Source organism: Narcine bancroftii, chromosome 10, assembly GCF_036971445.1.
Source record: "Narcine bancroftii isolate sNarBan1 chromosome 10, sNarBan1.hap1, whole genome shotgun sequence".
Lineage (NCBI taxonomy): Eukaryota > Metazoa > Chordata > Chondrichthyes > Torpediniformes > Narcinidae > Narcine > Narcine bancroftii.
The window spans coordinates 58,416,638-58,434,473 of NC_091478.1; the positions used below are offsets into that span (position 1 = coordinate 58,416,638).

Here is a 17,836-nt window from a genome sequence, read left to right on the forward strand (position 1 = left end):
TTTTCCACAATCACAACCCAGTGGTTATTACAAACATCTGCTATTTCCTTACAAATTTGTTCCTCCAGTTCTTTCTCCACATTAGGTGGTCTATAATACACACCATAAGCACTACCATTTCTTTCCCACTCCTCAGATCAGCCATGATCCCTTTGAATGGCAAAGCAGGCTTGATGGGCCTGCTGGCCGACTCCTGCTCCTATTTCTTTTGGTCTTATGTCCAGGACTTCTCCTTATCTGGTCAGCTTCTCCTAAACTAAAATCACTCACTTGGTGGATTTACAGGGGCTGCGGGGGGTCGGTGGGGGGGGTTGGGGGAGGAGTCCAGTTCCACATTACAGATGCACTGTAACATTTGCATTGTATTTTAAATCCATAGACAGCAATTAGCCTTCCACAAGGGAGGAAAATGGGCAGTACATCCTAGAACGCACCTCTTGGACTCAGTTGGAAGCAAATGGAGAGATGTTGGATTCTGCATGTCTAGGAAGCTGCTGGAGATAAAAGAACTTTGGGGACATTGAACAAACTTCCCCCAAAATCAGTCTGTGCTTTAAATACTTTCGATGTCTTTTACAGTATTTATTTGAATCAGGCTTTCTACACAATAAATTCAGCTCTGACATTTACAATGTCTTCAGATAAATTGCCTGAAGTTTCAAATGCACAAAGCATATAATACCTGAAGCAATAATGGCAAAGTATCTGTCTGCAGGACAGCTGTAGATATCCAACTGAATCAACTCAAAGAATTGGAGTGATGTTGCCAACTTGACAAACACAGCACCTCTTTTCCAAAGAATCTTATGTTATGACATTTCAGAAGCAAGCTTTGAATTTATCTTTTGCAGAATACAAGCTTTCCATCCTCAACTTTTTAACCACATGTCTATTCTACAGACATCTTCATGCTTCTGTCTGGAGAAAAGCAAGAAAGAAATATATCTTTTTACAATGCTGCCGCTTCAAATTGATTTAGAGACAATTATGCAAATTAAAATGTACAGTAAAAGCCAATTTGTGCACAAGGCCTTGAGCAGCTATGACTGGGTCGAACATAGTACACAGTACACACAGCATCCACAGAAAGCAAAGGGTAGCAACTTTATGGGTCTGAGGCCTTTGTGAAGAACAAGAGAAAAAAAAGGCAGACACCTGAATAAAAGAAGAGGGCGAGGGGAGGATCACAGGCTAACAGGTAAGAGGAAATAGGTGGATACAGATGGGATGGTAGGAGAGATTAATTTGGGTAGGGTAACTTTGTGGTGTGAGTCAAGAATATAAGCCAAATCACTGGGGAAAACTCCTCTGCTTTTGAAATGAAGCTGTGAAGAATGCAGAAAAGTGTAGCGGTTAGCACAATGTTATTATAGTCCCAGTGACCCCGGCTTGAACCCGGCGCAATCTGTAAGGAGTTTGCATGTTCTCTGTGTCTGCATGGGTTTCTGCTGGCTTCCACCCACATTCCAAAAACGCACGGGGTTAGGAGATTGATTGGTGCTTTTGGGTGACAAGGGCTTGTGGGCTGGAAGGGCCTGTTGCTACGCTCCATTAAATTAAAATTAAAAGGTGCACATTATGGGACTGGGGAACTTGAATTACAAGGAGATACTGGATGGTCTCTGACCTTTCTCTGTGTAGCACAGGAATCTGGGGAGCAGACATCACAGCAACATAGATAAGATGAATGGTCACATTCTTTTTTCCCCAGAGTTAGGAAGTCTAGACCTGGATGGCACACATTGAAACACGGGAGACATTTAAAGTGAGGATACATTTAAAGGAGAAAAGAGAGGGAAACTTTCTGTACAGATAGTGGTGGGCATTTGGAACCAGCTGCACTGGAAGTGTTGGGGGTAGGTACAATTACGTTTAGACAGATACATGGATAATAAAGGTTTATAGGGATATAGGTCAAACACAGGCAAATGGGAAACAACTTGGTCAGGATGAATGAGTTGGGGCAAAGGCCCTGTTTCCATGCTGAACAAATGTATGACTCAAAAACACAGTTGATCACAATACTGGCAAAAACATCAATGACAAAAAAAATTTCAGTGTTCAGCAAAATGCAGGTGATTAGGAGCCACGAAAAGAATCAACTCAGCGTTCTTTAGTTCCACGAGTGATTGAAGAGTCACGGGAACAATTGAGAGTTGGGAAAGAGACTCGCATTAAGTGCCCAGATAGCACGAGTGAGTGAGAAGAGAGATTACAAATAGGCCAAAAAATGATTTGCAAAGAATGGGAAACTGTTGAATTAAATAATATTTTGTATTCATTGACGTTAAAACATTTTAAGACACTTAAACTAAATGAATGTGAAGGGAATAGGGTCAACATGGAGAAACAGGCAATGCCACAGGCAACATAAGGGACATTGAATCATTATTTTGGTTCAATATTAACCTTGGAGATAGAAATACTGGCCCAATATTTGACAGTGGATGAGTAATGAGATAAGTACATTTAAAGAAAAATATATTGCTAAATAATTAAGTGAATTTGAAGGGATTGAAAACCCTGGAATGGATGGATTACATCCACACATTTTATGAGAATCTATGCAAGGTACAATGGCTGAATCTTTTGCATTTCACCATAGGTCAAGATAATTCTCTGCCTTTCTTCCTGTTGGCAACTGAAAACACAGGAGAACATCATCTGGCCCAGTTCACCCATTCCCCCACTCTCCCCATATCTGGCTGTACACTCTGCTCCATCTTCCTGCCTTCCCCCATTACCCTTAATTTCTCAATTGTGCAAAAATCTAACAGAGCCTTAAATACATTTAATGCCTCCAAAGCCAAGACATTCTCTTTCAAGTGAACTGCACACAGCCATGATCTCAGGAGCTGTAGCTGGGCACACTTCCTGCACATGCAGTGTAACAACTCACCTGCACACTCCGAACAATTTACAGTGGCAAGTAACCTAATAACTTGCACATTTTTGAGAAACTAAAGCACATAAAATCATATTAGCGTAAATGAAAGCAGACTATTCCCAATGAGGTTGGGTGAGACAAGAACTAGAGGACATACGTTAAGGGTGAAAGGTGAATTGTTTAAAAGAAACATTCGGGGGACATCTTCACACACAGAGGGATGAGCGTGTGGTAAGAACTGCCTGCTGAAGTGGTGAATGCAGGCTTGATTTTGACATTCATAACATAACATAACAATTACAGCACGGAAACAGGCCATTAGGCCCTTCTAGTCCGCACCGAACCAAACACCCCTTTCTAGTCTCACCTCCCTGCACAATGCCCATAACCCTCCATCTTCTTTTTGATGGGTACATGGATGGGAGGGGTATGGAGGGCTATGATCCGTGTCCCGGTCAACGGGACTCAGCAGAATAATAGCTTGGCACAAACTCAATGGGCCAAAGGACCTGTTTCTGTGCTGTAGTATTCTATGGAACGGAGAAAACATGCAAACCCCACACCGACAGCAGAGATCAGGAATGAATCTGGGTCACTGGTGCTGTAAGACGGAGTCTCCATTAACTGTGCCACTGTTCTACAACTGATGAAAGATCAATCATGTGAAATATTTACTGGTTCTCTCCCTCCAGATGCTGCCTAACCCACTGAGTGCTTCCTGTTATTTCAGGCTTCCAGCATTCCAGTACTTTTTGCTTTGAGATTGTTCAAGCTCATTATCACATGCACTGAGGTACAGTGATAAAGTTCATTTGGAGAGCAGTCCAGCTAGTCAACCCATACAACAATTAAAACAGTGCTGAGTTACAAAGAAAGATGAGTTAGAATAAAGGCCACATTATTTTACTTGTGTGAGAATCGTTCAAGAGTCTGATAATGGCAGGATTTGCTTGATCACACAATCATGAATCTTCTTCCTAATGGGAGGAAGAAGAAGGTGGCCAGGGTGGGATGGATCTTTCATTAAACTAGCTGTTAGCAATCATAATATCATCTTCAAATCAGACAGCTTAATATTGGCGGCAGGAAAATCCAATCAGATCCTATTTATTGTCATGTAATAAAACAGAAATGAAACCTTACACGAGATTGCCTTTACTCTGTTATAAGGGCTGACAAAAATTCACCATTAGCATTGTCTGGTGCCCCTTACAATCAGAGAAAGAGAAACAAGAGAGTCCCCTCAGGGTCAATGAAAATCTGTGGCTTTGCCTCCAGCATTGCCACACCATCTACATCCTCGCAAGTCTCCAGTTCAGTTCAAACCATTGGCAACCTGAGCCCAGCCTCTGACCTGATGAAGAGGCATTCAGTGCCCCAGGGGCTTTTCTGGAGCCCTTCCTGTCTCAGCACCCTCCTTGAATCCCAGTTCCAAAGCCTGGTGCACATGAGCCAGTCTCCAACAGTGCAGCCTGGTGTGAATTCTTAAGTCACCAGGAGTCCGCAGCATTTGCGGGTTCCTTGCCCGCAAGCCGCCAGCAGATGCAGATCCCTCACTGGTCCACTACCATGGTCGCTGGTCCTTAGGGTCATCTCCTCAGCTTCTCCTTCTCGAGGGAAGGGGGCATGCTCCCATTACAGTGTGCTGCTCCTCCAGAGTCTGCCACCCCTCATAGTCGCTGCTGAACATTGACATCACCATCTTGGGCTTAGACCCTGCAGATTCAGGATTTTAAATAAACTACAGTCGGCTCCTTTAACAGGCAGTTTAAAGCCTGGGCAGAGCTGTTGGCAGCACTGGGAGTTCTGTGTCTCTGCTCCCCTCCCTCCCCAGGTTCGTATCAGAGACAGCACTGCCTTTAAGCAGCTTCTAACAAAGGCAACAGAAACTCTTCATTCAAATTGAACAGTAATGAAGAATTAGCATGAGTTTCACAAAAGAAATTCTCCCTTGACCAACCTTTCAGATTTTTTTCTAGAGGAAACTTAGATCTTCATCAAGTTTTTGAGTAGATTGTCCATAGCAGGTGAATAAATAAGTTAGGGAACAAGCAGCAGAATGCATTGCTTGCTGGTTTCAGAGTTGACGACTGTTTTCTCAGTCACACTATGCCCCCTCCCTCCACTCTCTGAACCATTCAGTAGTCAACTCTGAGTGCTCTCCAACCCTCTACCTCCCCCTCACCGAACTACCATCTCCACCCTCTCCCTCTAATCTACCACCTCCATCATCTGACTCCTCCTCCTACCCCAATACACCAAATCCTACTCTGACCCCTGCTTGGTCTTTCCCATCCCCTCTGACCTTCGGTCCTCAGTTGAGCCCTTACCTTCATCCTCCTCCGCCCACACCTTAATAAGTTCTGGGCATGCCACAATGCCAAATTAGACACCTCCATCTCTATGCCCACTTCAATGACCATGACTCTCTATCCCCTACCCCCACTTTAAGCCTTCTCCTCTTGGACACCTCATTCTGGCCAGCTGCCTGCTCTGGATTTTTATATTTCAAATTACCGTCAAGACATCAATGTCTCAACTTCACCACTCCCCTCTCTTATTCCAATCTCACCTCCTCTGAACGGACTGCCCTCCACTCTCTCTCTGCAACAATCCCAACATCACTTTCAAACCCACCGACGAGTGGTGCTGCTGTGGTCTGGTGTCCTGAACTCTACCTTGCCGAGGCCAGACGTCCATTCTCATTTACTTACTCCTTCCATAGAACCCCACCACAGCTCAACAAGCCACTGTCTCCAACACGATCTCTAACTTCATCACCTCTGATCACCTCCCTCCCACGGTCTCCAACCTCATTGTATCCTATCCCCACTCAGCCTGGTTCTACCTCTTACCCAAGATACACAAACCCAATTATCCAGGCAGATGCATTGTTTCCGGATGCTCCTGCCCCACCGAACATCTTACTTCAACTCTATTTAATCAATTATGAGATGATAGTAATGTGTCTGTGATGTAAAGTACACTGTTTATCCTGCTGCGTTTTGCCAGCAGTGTGTTTTTACTTCAGCCACAGTGTCTACAGACCTTCCTGGTTTGCTTCTGAGTACTGTTAGGTTGCTCGGCACATCATTTCACTCACCGTCCTTGCATAGCAGGAGTAGAAACAATATTCTTCCCTCATTATCTCTCAATTCCACCCTTGGATGACTGCTCCAGGACAAAACGATGGCGCCTGGCCTTGCTGTCCCATGCAGACAGTGTGGATTACATTTCATACTTGTGATGTCAATTAAATCTTCTTCCCAGCCATACAATGCCAACCAACGCCCAAGCACAATGGTGAGTGGCTGGGACTCGGGCATACTCCAGAAAAGGGTCAACAGCCCTCTTGCTCAAAGTCAAGGTGACCAGAGCTGCAGAGCAAGAGGAAAGCAAAGGATTGTGAATGATCTGAGCAAATAGTTTCAGCATAGACTGGGAATAAGAAACTCCAGGCAGCCATGGAGTGGGCCAGCTCCAGAAAATACAAAGACTGGTAGAACCAACAAACAGACGTCCAGTGGAATGTGGTGCAATGGTGTAATCTGGGACAAGCTGAAAGGTGGTACCCAGACACGATCACTTTCAGGCAACAGAACCATAGAACACCACAGCCCTTCAGCCCATCTAGTCTGTGCTAAACTTTTATTTAGCCTTGTCTAATTGACCTGCACCTGGACCAAGTCTGGAAAACCAACCCAGGAAGTTCAGTGTAACAGTCATGCCCACCTCAGAGTGCCCTCACGGACAGAATCTGCACAATGAGCAGTGGTGCTGATTGATGGGCCGGAGATTTAAATGTCAATATCAAATGTTAAATGGAGGTAGTCTCCAGCTTTTGAGAGTGAGTCTGTGGTGCCATCTGGTGGATGCACAATCCCTCTTCCTGCAGCATACAAAGTCACACAGCATCCATCATAGTAAGTTAATGCTGTTGACGTTTTGGATATGGGCCCTTCGCCAGGAATCGGGAAAGAGGTAGTCGCCTCAATATAAAGGTGGGCAGAGGGGGAAGGAGAAGAGGGAGAAAGGGAAGGAGCCCTGGCTAATAGGTAAGAGGGAGAAAGAAGCTGAGAGGCGATAGGGGATGAGGGCAGAGGGCTAAGGAAGGTAGCTCCCTGATAGAAGAGAAGGGGATAGGAAGCTGGAGGGAATGAGAGAAAGGGGCAGGGAATTAACAGAAATTTGAGATCAACATTGGTGCCATGTGACTGGTGACTGCCGAGATAAGGTGTTGTCCACTTACCCATAGCCATTTGAATTAGTGACAAGATCGCATTCAAAAACAAATTCTTAGAAGGCACCATTAACAACACACAATATCACTATAGTACAACCAGAACACCAAATAAACACGAGAAGAACGAAGGAGGAAATGACCAAAATTCAACATAGATTTTAGTGACAGCCAGAACTTATTTTTTTTAAAATTTAGATGTCGAGCACACTCACAGGCCATTTCAGCTCCTGCTGCCTAATTACACTCAATCGACCTACAACCCCAGGTATATTTCTGAACAGTGGGAGGGAACTAGGGCCCCCAGGGAAAACCCACACAGACACGGGGAGAACATACAAACTCCTTACAGACAGCACAGGTTTCAAACCCTTATCCCGATCCAAAGGATAACAGGGAGCCGGATGAACTTCACCAAAACCAGCTGTCATTTACGTCATATTTTTTCCTGTGCGTGTCAGTTGCCGTACAGCACCTAACATGGTTTTGATTATGGAATTCAATAACTTTCCCGAGTGCCTCCCTATTTCACCCTTCCAATTCAGCATCCATTTCCAGACAACTCCACTCAGCTGATGGCGTGACCTCATGCTGTTCCCGTGACTGCTGGCAAGCACTCCTCCAGCTGCCTGCCCTGCCAACAGCACCCTCTTGAAACCCACCTTTCTGAACAGTCTTCTGACCAAAAATGCATCATTTTCACACAAAGAACACACCACTTTCCACAAGCTTCTCCTTCTCTCCCCCTCCCCAACAAATTCTGCTTGGCCTGACTGAATTCCTCCAATGCATTGATTGCTTTTAGCTCCAGATTCCAGCATCTGCAGTCAATGAGCATAGATGTAGTGTATTACAAGGCAGTTGGAGGAAGCAATAACGCCTTGTAATACACTAATATATACCAGTTTGTGCATAGGGAGAAAGATTTTCCAGCTTATCAGCAGATTAATAGTCCAGGAAAATCAAAATGACCAATCACCCTTGAGTATCAGTCATCATCTAACCAATTGGTGAGGACATTGCCTCTGAGGGGGCTTGTGGATCAATCGCACAACACTACATCTATGCTCATTGACTGCAGATGCTGGAATCTGGAGCTAAAAGCAATCAATGCATTGGAGGAATTCAGTCAGGCCAAGCAGAATTTGTTGGGGAGGGGGAGAGAAGCAAATGCAGACGTTTCATGTTGAAACCCTTCATTAAAACAGATGTTAGTCTACCTAGTTCATTGTAGCAGTTGAACACTCACCAAAAAAAAAATGCACGACCCCAAGTATGATGATTATCTATGGTTCCTACTGAATAGGTCCTGGGTGAGAGCAAGCCCCAGCTAAGTTTCAGGTGCTATGGCTTCCACTGTGAATAACTATGCAGAACTATTGCGCCAACCCTATCACACCAGGGAAGGGCAATGAATGGCTGAGTACAAGAGCTGGAATGTCAGGACATAGCTGTGCAAGACATTGGTGAGTCCACACTTGGAGTATTGTGAGCAGTTCTGGTCACCCAGCTTCAAGCTGGAAAGGATGCCCACAAAAAAAAATCAGGGCTCATCTTAGGAGAGGTCGAACAAGTTGGAGTGTAGGAGGATGAGGAATTACCTTTTAGAGGTTTGTACAGTCATGCAGGCAACTGTCAATATCAACGAGGCAGGCTGCAGAGCTTGCCTAGCGCTGCATGACTTGATGCTGCTGCTCTTGCTGGGGTTGGGAACCATGAGAAGGCCATCAGAAAGGATTCCTGTCCTTCAAGTTGAGCCAGTGAACCTCCCATCTCATTCTCCAAAGCAAGACTTCATTCAATGGGGGCAATGGCATCAGGTGAAACAATGCTCCACAGGAGACAGAAAGGAGGATCTTTAGCTAAGGAATGATAGGGGCAGTATGGTTAGTAGAATGCTATTGTAGCACCAGCGACCCAGATACGAATCTGCCGCTGTCTGTGAGGTGTTGGTACATTATCTCTGTGACTCCGTGGGTTTCTTTAGGCACTCTGATTTCCTCTCCTGCTCCAAAGTAGGTAAATTAGCATATTTGGATAGTGTGGGCTCATGAGCCGGAAGGGCTTGTTGCTGTGCTGTATCGCCAATTTAAAGTAAAAAGCTAAAGTAGATCAGAGAAGTAACTGACATTAATAAAAATGTTGGCAATGCTTGAGTCGAGAATCACTACAGAGCACAAAATAAATAAAGGAATGAGAGGGGTCAACAAAAGGAGAAAGGTCAAGATGATCAGCAGATACACAGAGCCTCATTGTGTCGGTGTCAAGTTTCGACAACTCCTTAAATTGAAATTTGGAAGCATGGTGTACACTCCAGTCAGAGATTGCAAATACAAATTCCCATTTTCGATAATGTGTCCATTCTCCTCTCCTTCCAAGCTACTTCCCCCTCTCCCTATTTTTTTGTCCCACGTCCACCCCCCCACCCCACCTATTCCCCCCCCCCCCCCTTCCACCTGTATTGCACCTACAGGATTTCACCCTTCTTCGCCCCCAACCCCCAACCCACCGGAATTTGGTTCCATTTGACGCAATCTGTCCTTCACCCTTCCTTTACATCATTATCACCATCTCCGCTCATCAGATTCCGGCAGTGGTAGCCTGTCACCCCATTACCCCTTTCTAGCTGTCTCCAACCCTGCCCTGTATGACTCATCTCCTTCCACCTGATCCTGTTTTCCCTTGCTTCTCTCTCCCTTTCCCTGGCATCGGTCAACCAACTGCCTATGTGTTTACCCTCTACACCTCTCACGCTCCCCATCTGTCCATCCACTCTATCCCTACTAGCCCCAATCAAATCCCTCCCACCCCATCCTCCCCTCTGCACTCTCAGTCCTGATGAAGTATCTGACCCAAAAACACCTTTCTCTCTGGCAGGTGCTGCTCGACACTTTTTTTTTGCTCGCAAAACAAATCACATGTTCAAACCTTTAAGTGTCACTTCAAATCACAACCAAGTAAAAAAGTGAAAATGGCAGCACTGAGGCAACCCTAGTCCAACAAGAAAAAACCCCCATGCCTGTTCACCAATGACTCATGTAATAGAATTTGGCACGAGGACATCTCAAAGTAGTCCAGTCTTCTTCCATCCACAGCCAATGTTCATAGCAGGGTGATTGTTGCTATAGCAAGCTGCCAGAGGCAAAGGCAGTGAGCAACCCAAGCAAGAGGTGGCCAGCCTTGGACAACACTGTCATTCCTAGACTCAATCTTCTGCTGGGACTCTGGCTCCCAGCCAATTGGCGGTTCTTGCATGGCCCAGGACCTCTCTGGCTCAGTCAGCTGGCTGTCAAATGTATTAATGACAGTCAGAACAGGTTTTGGAATAGAATCTGAAGGTTTGGGACTTTTTGCACATCAGGAAACAAGTACCTATGTCCCTCAGCACCAGACCATCACCTGGAACAAAACATCCTGCATTCACCTTTAAGTAATTAAGTCTAATTTCTTCATAGTTCGTGAGCATTTACTTTGCAAATTATTAGGGGACTTGGATGTCTACCTTTTATTTTTTTTCACAAAGTAAATCTAATTACTATTGAATATTTCAGAATGATCTAGTCCTCAGATGACTCATATTCAGAAGACACTTCAACAACCGCTGGTAGTTATTTTCTCATAACTGAGACGGTCATAAACCAGGAGGTGAAGGTTGTTTTGAAATTCAATCCCAAACGATTTAATGTAGGCTAGAAAATTCAATGCTTATTCTGAATAGTAGCTGTAATCCACATTTTCTTCCAAGCTGCTGCAATGTGTCCTTCACGCTACCATTGAAACAAATTGCAGAGAAACAGACCCTTCAGCCCATCTTGTCTATGCTGACCTGGTCATCATCTATATCCACCTCATTCGTCTAGAGCATTTTATTCCCTGTGTAACGAGCCCAAAGGACCCCAAAACCCAGCAGCAATAGATATTCACCACAACATGGGGTCACTTAAACAAAAGTTGTTTTTAATTATCTTTAAACATGAAAACAGAATCAAACTTTAACTGCCAGAAAGCCCGTATGACCCTCTCTCTCTCTCTCACTTGTAAAAAACACCTAACCTTCTCCAGCAAACAAAAGAAGTCAGTCTTCTGGTTCATCTGTTGTTTTTAGGTAAACAAGAACCCTTTAGTGACCTTTGAGCACTTTTGTCAAAAAGCTCTGCAGAGTTATCAATGGACACATGTCTCCTGCTTGTTGCTTTAAAGACAATAGTTCATTCATTCCACAAGTCAATTCATTTAACACCTATTTGTGAAATCTCCATAAGCATTCTTTACAATTTCTACAAAGTCACTGTGGATATGAATTCTTCAGTATTTCAAATAAGATCTGTTTTAAAGTGTGTGTATGTATGTACCCTACTCTAATTTTCCCAATTTATCTCCCAAAAAAATTCCTATATATTCTGTCCCACCTGCAATACACAAACTACAATCACAGCATCTGCAGATTTTCCTGCTTAACGTTTTCATTCCCTGGCTCAATTAAATCTGCACAACATCCAACATTTGGTATTGCATCTATGAAAGAGACAGGCTTTAGTCAGGATTGATTTTGATAGGTTAATTCACATTTCTTACCTTCTGTACAAGCCACTGAAGATGCTTGTAGGGTGTGTGATATTGTGGCAGTCAGGTATACTGACTCAGGTGGTGCTTGAACACTGAGACCAGCTGAGTGAACTTCAGCCAACTACATTGGGAACAGCCTGCAGATCTCCAGGAAATCAGCCCTGGCCTCTACAGCTGGCAGGAGCAGAGGGTGAACTGTTGCCAAATGTATTTCAAACACCAAGTTGAAGCAGTGTCTCACTTACGGTTGAAGGTGTCTTTGCAGCTTAAGCCCTCAGCTGAGTTTCCATTCTGCTGTGGGAGTGTTATTGGATGGATATTGTCACCGTCATCCTCAGGCAAGATCAGCTTCATCAGGGTCTGGTTACACACATTCGCGACCTCTTTGATACCTGGACTGTGAGTTAAGGACTGGACCAGACACAGCAACAACTCCAAATGCTCTCCATAGGTGAGACCAAGCACAGAATGAGTGACTGGTTTACCGAACACCTGTGTTCTGTGGGTTTAAACAGGTTTCATGTGTTATGGAACATGGACTTGAGATTGTCCTGGAGGAATATGATGCGTTGTTCTTCCTGGGAGAATTGAGTTGTCAGGAGTGCGAGAGTCCCGTGCTGAAGTCAGTGGGCTCGTGGACAGTGCGCCCACTGTTGCTAACACCGCTCCACCATTCAGAAGAGAGCTGGTGGCACACGTTGGGGCAGTTGAAGAGCTCAGTGCGCTGAGTTTGAACTGTCAGAAAGATGACAGTTGGATGGTGTCTAGTCAGACAGCCATTCTGTATGTGGGTGCCCAACAGCTTCAGCAGGCAGGGCGCTGAGTTGCTTCGTTCACGGGTGCCAGCACTGCTGGGAGGAACTGTCTGTCAGTGTGCTCATCCAGCAGCTTTAGTTGGAAGAAGGGAAACTGAATTACTTTGTCCGTGGGTGCCAGCACTGTTGGTGACACTCTGACTCCCAGAGTGCATGTGTCTCCTACCTGTGCTTCTCCAATCCCCTTTCAAGAGGGGGACTTTGTGTGGCAGAAGTCACTAGACAACCCAAGACAGGGTTTCAGAGAAGACTTGTGTGACAGAAGGTCACTTGGCAACCCTAAAAAGTATAAAAGGCTGCGGAGGTGCAGACCTAGTGTTAGTGACTAGGAGGTCGCTGTGCGAAAATTCCCTTTGTGAAGAAATTAAAGGTGGTCCTTACCACGTTAGAAAACTCAGGAAAGTCTCTCGTGTTCCCCTGCCGAGGTTGTAAGTCTGCAGTGAGAACAGTCATCTCTCTCCATGTCCAACTAAAAGACCAGTATGCAAGTAAACTAAAAAACCCACGCCTGGAGACCAGATTCTGTGAACTGTTCTTTTGACTGATGGACTTTACATGACTGACAGACTTGAGATTTTGTTTTGGGAGTTTACTTTTGGGGCATTTTGGCCTTGGACCATCATGGTCTGTAGATAATGTAGAGTTGCCACAAAGGCTTACGTTCGGGTATTAAGTTTATTGAGGTAATTCTATTACTGACAATTGTTAATGAATTTTGAGTTAAACAACCCATCTTGTTTATGCGTCTCTCATTTGCTACTGGTGAGGTGTAACTCATATAGCCAACCATTCCAACTCCCCAACCAGGTCTGTTCTTGGCCTCATCCAGTGTCAGGGTGAAGCTAAATATAAACTGGAAGAACAACGCATCATATTCCTCCAGGACAATCTCAAGGCCAACAGTATGAAAATTTGAGCTTCCTAAATTCAAATAACCCCATCCCTACCCGCTTCTACCTGCTTCCATCTCTTCGTTACATAACTCTGACTTTTAACCTCTAACTTAACCTTTCTTCCCCGCCTCTCGCCCAACATTCCAACTGATCCTTTGACCACCTACACCTGTCCCATCCTCGATCATCTCTGGGCTCTTCTCCCAACTTCTTTATCCATTTATATATTCAAGCTTTGTCTTAGTAAAGGTTTTACATCCAAAACTCTGACCATTTCTGCCCATGCATGCTGTCTGACCCACTGAATTAATTCCTCCACCAATTCTTTGTCAACTCCAAATAACTGATGGCTAGCATAGGCATAGTGGGCCGAAGAGCACGTTTCTAGATTGCACAGCAAATCAATTGTCATCTGATTGCAAAGTTCAAGCCAAAGAAACAGAATCCTTCTGTCCGACGGGAGCAGCTGAAAGATGGTGGAAGGAAACCTCAATGATTTTGCACGCCCTCATCAGACAATGATCAAGTCGATGGTGTGGGCGGGGGGGGTGGGCGGGGAGGGAGACTCCAGTGATCCTCTCTGCCACACTTATGATCCTGGGGAATGACCTTTAATCCATTTCTATGCAGCAACTGTACCACACTGTGATGTGCTCCTAAAAAGGTGGGCATGATAGCGGCCAGTAGCATTGCCTGCTTCTCAGGTAGTGGAGTCACCATTGCACCTTACTGACAAGTGAGATGTTCTGTGCTCACGATAGGTCACCAGTTAAGAGAATTCCAAGGAACTTGGTGCTCTTCACTCTCCCCACAATAATGTAGTGAAGAGTGGTCATTCCTGGAGCTCCTGAAGTCCACAATCATCTCCTTCGTCTTGTCCACATTGAAACTCCGGTTGTTCCTCTCACACTATAACATGAGATTTTCCACCTCTTCTCTGTAGTGCGGTTCATCGTTGTTGCTGATGAGACCACCTACTATTGTGTCATCTGCAAACTTGATGACTCCGTTGGAGCTGGATCTGGTGATGCAGATGTGGGTCAGTAGCGTGAACAGGAGTGGGCTGAGCACACAGCCCTGAGGTGCACCAGTGCTCAGCGTGACAATGCTCGACATTCTGCTACGGACTGGGACAGACTGTGCTATTTATGTTTGGAAGTCCAGATACAGAGAGTAGTGCTGACTTCCATCGAGGACAATACCAGCCTCTGGGGAATAATTGTATTAAATGCCAAGCTGGTCAATGAATTCCAGTCTGGCGCATGCGGTGGGTCAGGACGGAGTGAAGGGACAAGGCTGTAGCATCAACTACATTCTGAAAACTACAACCAACTGGGTGACACCTCAGTGCTCAGAGTAGGCTCAACCATCAGTGTCATACAGCACATAACGAGGCCTTACAGCCCAACTTATCCATGCCGAACATGTTCACATTCAAAGATAGACCCATTTGCCTGCCTTTGATCCATTTCCTTCTAAACCCTTCCTATTCATACATCTGTCCTCCACAAGTACAATTTTGCTACCTCTCTCAACTCACGTGCCAAGTGAATTATTTATTATCACTTGAATTGAGATACAGCAAAATGTTTTGATTTGCGTGTTATCCAGGCAAGTCAACCTATATAGCAAGTAGCACAACAACAATGTGGGGAATAATTTTACCATGAGTCAAACACAGCAGGTAGTTCAATAATAAAACAAAACTGCAAGGGGTAGAGAACAGTACAGTTAAAACAGCATCATCTTCTGCCAATGAGAGGTCCATTCAAGACTCTGATGACAGCAAAAAATAAATAAAAACCAAAATAATCAGAACAGCTTTGAAGTTTCAGTGTCATTAACAAGGGAATAGGTGGAAACAAATGGGTTAAAGATACAGAAGAAGGCTAGGGTAGGGTCGTTGGTGGGGGGGGGGAGGAAGAGAGAGAGAATGGAAAATCTGTGATAGGATGCAAAAGCAGGAGAAATATCTTCAGAATAGTAGATCAGTACCTATAGTATTCAAAGTAGAATCCTAATAGTACTCATAGATTAGAAGGCAGATTACTGCTTATATTTATAGCAATTACTATGTATAGTAACAGAAACAGTCCATGGACAAAAAAAGCTGCCTGGCCCTTTGCACCCAAACTTTGCAGCAGTTTTCTTGTTCAGTTAGTGATGCTGGTAAAAAGGATACTCTTCTTCCTGTCATCATAGGAGAGGCATGGTAGCACGGCAGTCAGAATCCCGGATGAATAGGGAAGCATCAAACGGCCAGCCAACTGGATGAACTCCCTCATCCACGTCATCGCAGTCAGTTGGATCAAATCATCTGTGGTCAGAACAAGGGAAGCAGTTTAACCATGATTCTGTGAGATGCCCAGCATAGAATGAGACTGCAAGTCCTGGAAGGAGAAGCACACAAGTTTAAGACAGAGGTAAAGCACAGGATTCTCTTGACACTGTGATTAAGTGAAAAAACACATAAATGCTGGAGAAACTCAGCAGGTCAAACAGTGCCTTATGTAGCAAAGGTAAAAATACATCACCAATGTTTTGAAAAGTCTGCTGAGTTTCTCCAGCATTTTGTGTGTTTTTTAAAATTTAAGACAGTCTTTGCAGTTCTAATCTGCATCAGTGCAGATGCTAGGTTAATGAATAACTAATATTTCAGTAATCACACGAGTGCTGCACAATCCGAGGTCAAGTGTAACATGATCAGAACAAGATTCCCAGCATCAAGCCTCCATTAAAGAGACCACAATTAAACAGATGAATGTGGTTTGGTAAAGCAAGGATCCAAAGCATTCATCCAATTACACATTTTTACATATTTGGAATCAGCACTGAACAAATAACACCATTATTTTAATTACTTAAATCAGCAAAATGAGCAATAATTTCTGTGAACAACTTTACAGGTTCATTGTTACACGAAACTAGACCAAGGCTGTCGAACTTTTTCTCAATATTCTCTGACAATCAAGACTTTTTCCCAGATGGCAAAGATTAAAACCCAAGTCACTTTGGAGGAAAGAGAGCAACCTAGGGTTAGCACTTGATCCCAAAGCCAAGTTCTCCCTGATTAGTACATCCACACAAAAATACCCCAACTTAAACTAAAATGGTTTGTGGCACAGCTCAAACTTTTGCAATCTCCAGCGCTAGATTTGAGCTGGAAACAAACTCTATGTACAAAGCCAGCCTCATTTCCAGGGTGAATTTCTCTCTGCTGGGAGCACCAACCGATTTACACATTTATTTAAAACTTCATAACACTGCCCATTTGCAAACTCAGCTGGTGAACAAGTGCAGTGAAGAATGCAAGTCTGCATGCAAAATCTTTGGAGGGGGCCTGGGGATTTGCAGCAGTAAACAAATAAAACTTCAAAATGGAACACAATTTGGACAAAAAAAAAGATTGAATGTACTTCAATTAGTTTGCTGCATTATTCAGATCTGCAGTTATTTTCATTCCACATTATAAAGTGGTGCTATGGAAATAATCCAGTAGAAAAAATAACAAACTGAAAGACTTGCAAGAAAGTTTTGACTTTTTCTGAGATTTGAACCACTGACCCTATGCAAGATTTGGAAACTCGTGACAACATCCAATGGCCAAGGAAAAGAGCAGAGATGCATTTTAGGGAGAAGTTAAACCCTCTTGTGAGGGGAAAATGAATAGTAGGATTTATCAATGGGATGAGATTAAACAAATAGAGTGGAAGAATAGGCATGTAGAACATCAACACCATCCTGGTCGATAGTGAAACAACAAAAGATGGCTGAAGTCCGTCAGTGATGTCCTTGAGTGATCTCTGACAGTCATAACCATCCTCCTTTGTGGGATTCAATCTGAGGCAGCAGTGTTTTCTCTGCTGTCTTTCATCTCTCAGTCACAAGGACTATCACAAGTACAATAAATTAATTTTAATAAATTAAAGAGATAATAAATGACCAGAAGTCTTTTCAGGGGATCATTAAAGCAGCTGAGAGGATTATAAGGGCCTCCCTTTTCTCTATCGATGATATTTACTTGGAGCATTGTCCAACTAACTAGGGTTCAAGGAATTATAGAAGACCCTTTCCATCCAGCACACACTACCATTAACCCACTAACATCAAGAAGGAAGTACAGGACCATCAAAATCCGGACTGCCAGGCTGGGGAATAGCTTTTACTACAGGCTATAAGATTGATGAATAGTATAGCCTGTAACTGTGACAATCATCTCAAATATTTGTGATCTTTATGTCACTGCGTATTGTGTGTTTTGGTGTGTACACCGTGATCTGTTTTGTCAGACTGTGTATGTGCAATCAGATGATAGTAAACAAACTTGATTTATTCGTGAACAAAGAATTGCTGGAGGAACTCAGCAGGTCATACAGCAGACATGGCTAGAAATGGCCAGTCAACATTTCAAGTCAAAACCTTTTATCAAAGCAAA

The 17,836-nt window shown here is 44.0% G+C and overlaps 1 protein-coding gene across 7 annotated transcripts in view; it reads right to left on the minus strand.

Annotated features, from left to right (window-relative positions):
- vac14 (vac14 homolog (S. cerevisiae)) overlaps positions 1-17,836 on the minus strand; it is a 416,406-nt gene that overhangs the window by 331,430 nt on the left and 67,140 nt on the right. For all 7 annotated transcript variants that reach the window (XM_069901003.1, XM_069900996.1, XM_069900997.1 and 4 more), the window contains 2 exons: positions 15,584-15,718; positions 11,939-12,085 (listed from right to left, as the gene is read on the minus strand). In XM_069901003.1, coding sequence (XP_069757104.1) covers positions 11,939-12,085; positions 15,584-15,718 — 282 coding nt within the window. The remainder of the gene's footprint in view (positions 1-11,938; positions 12,086-15,583; positions 15,719-17,836) is intronic.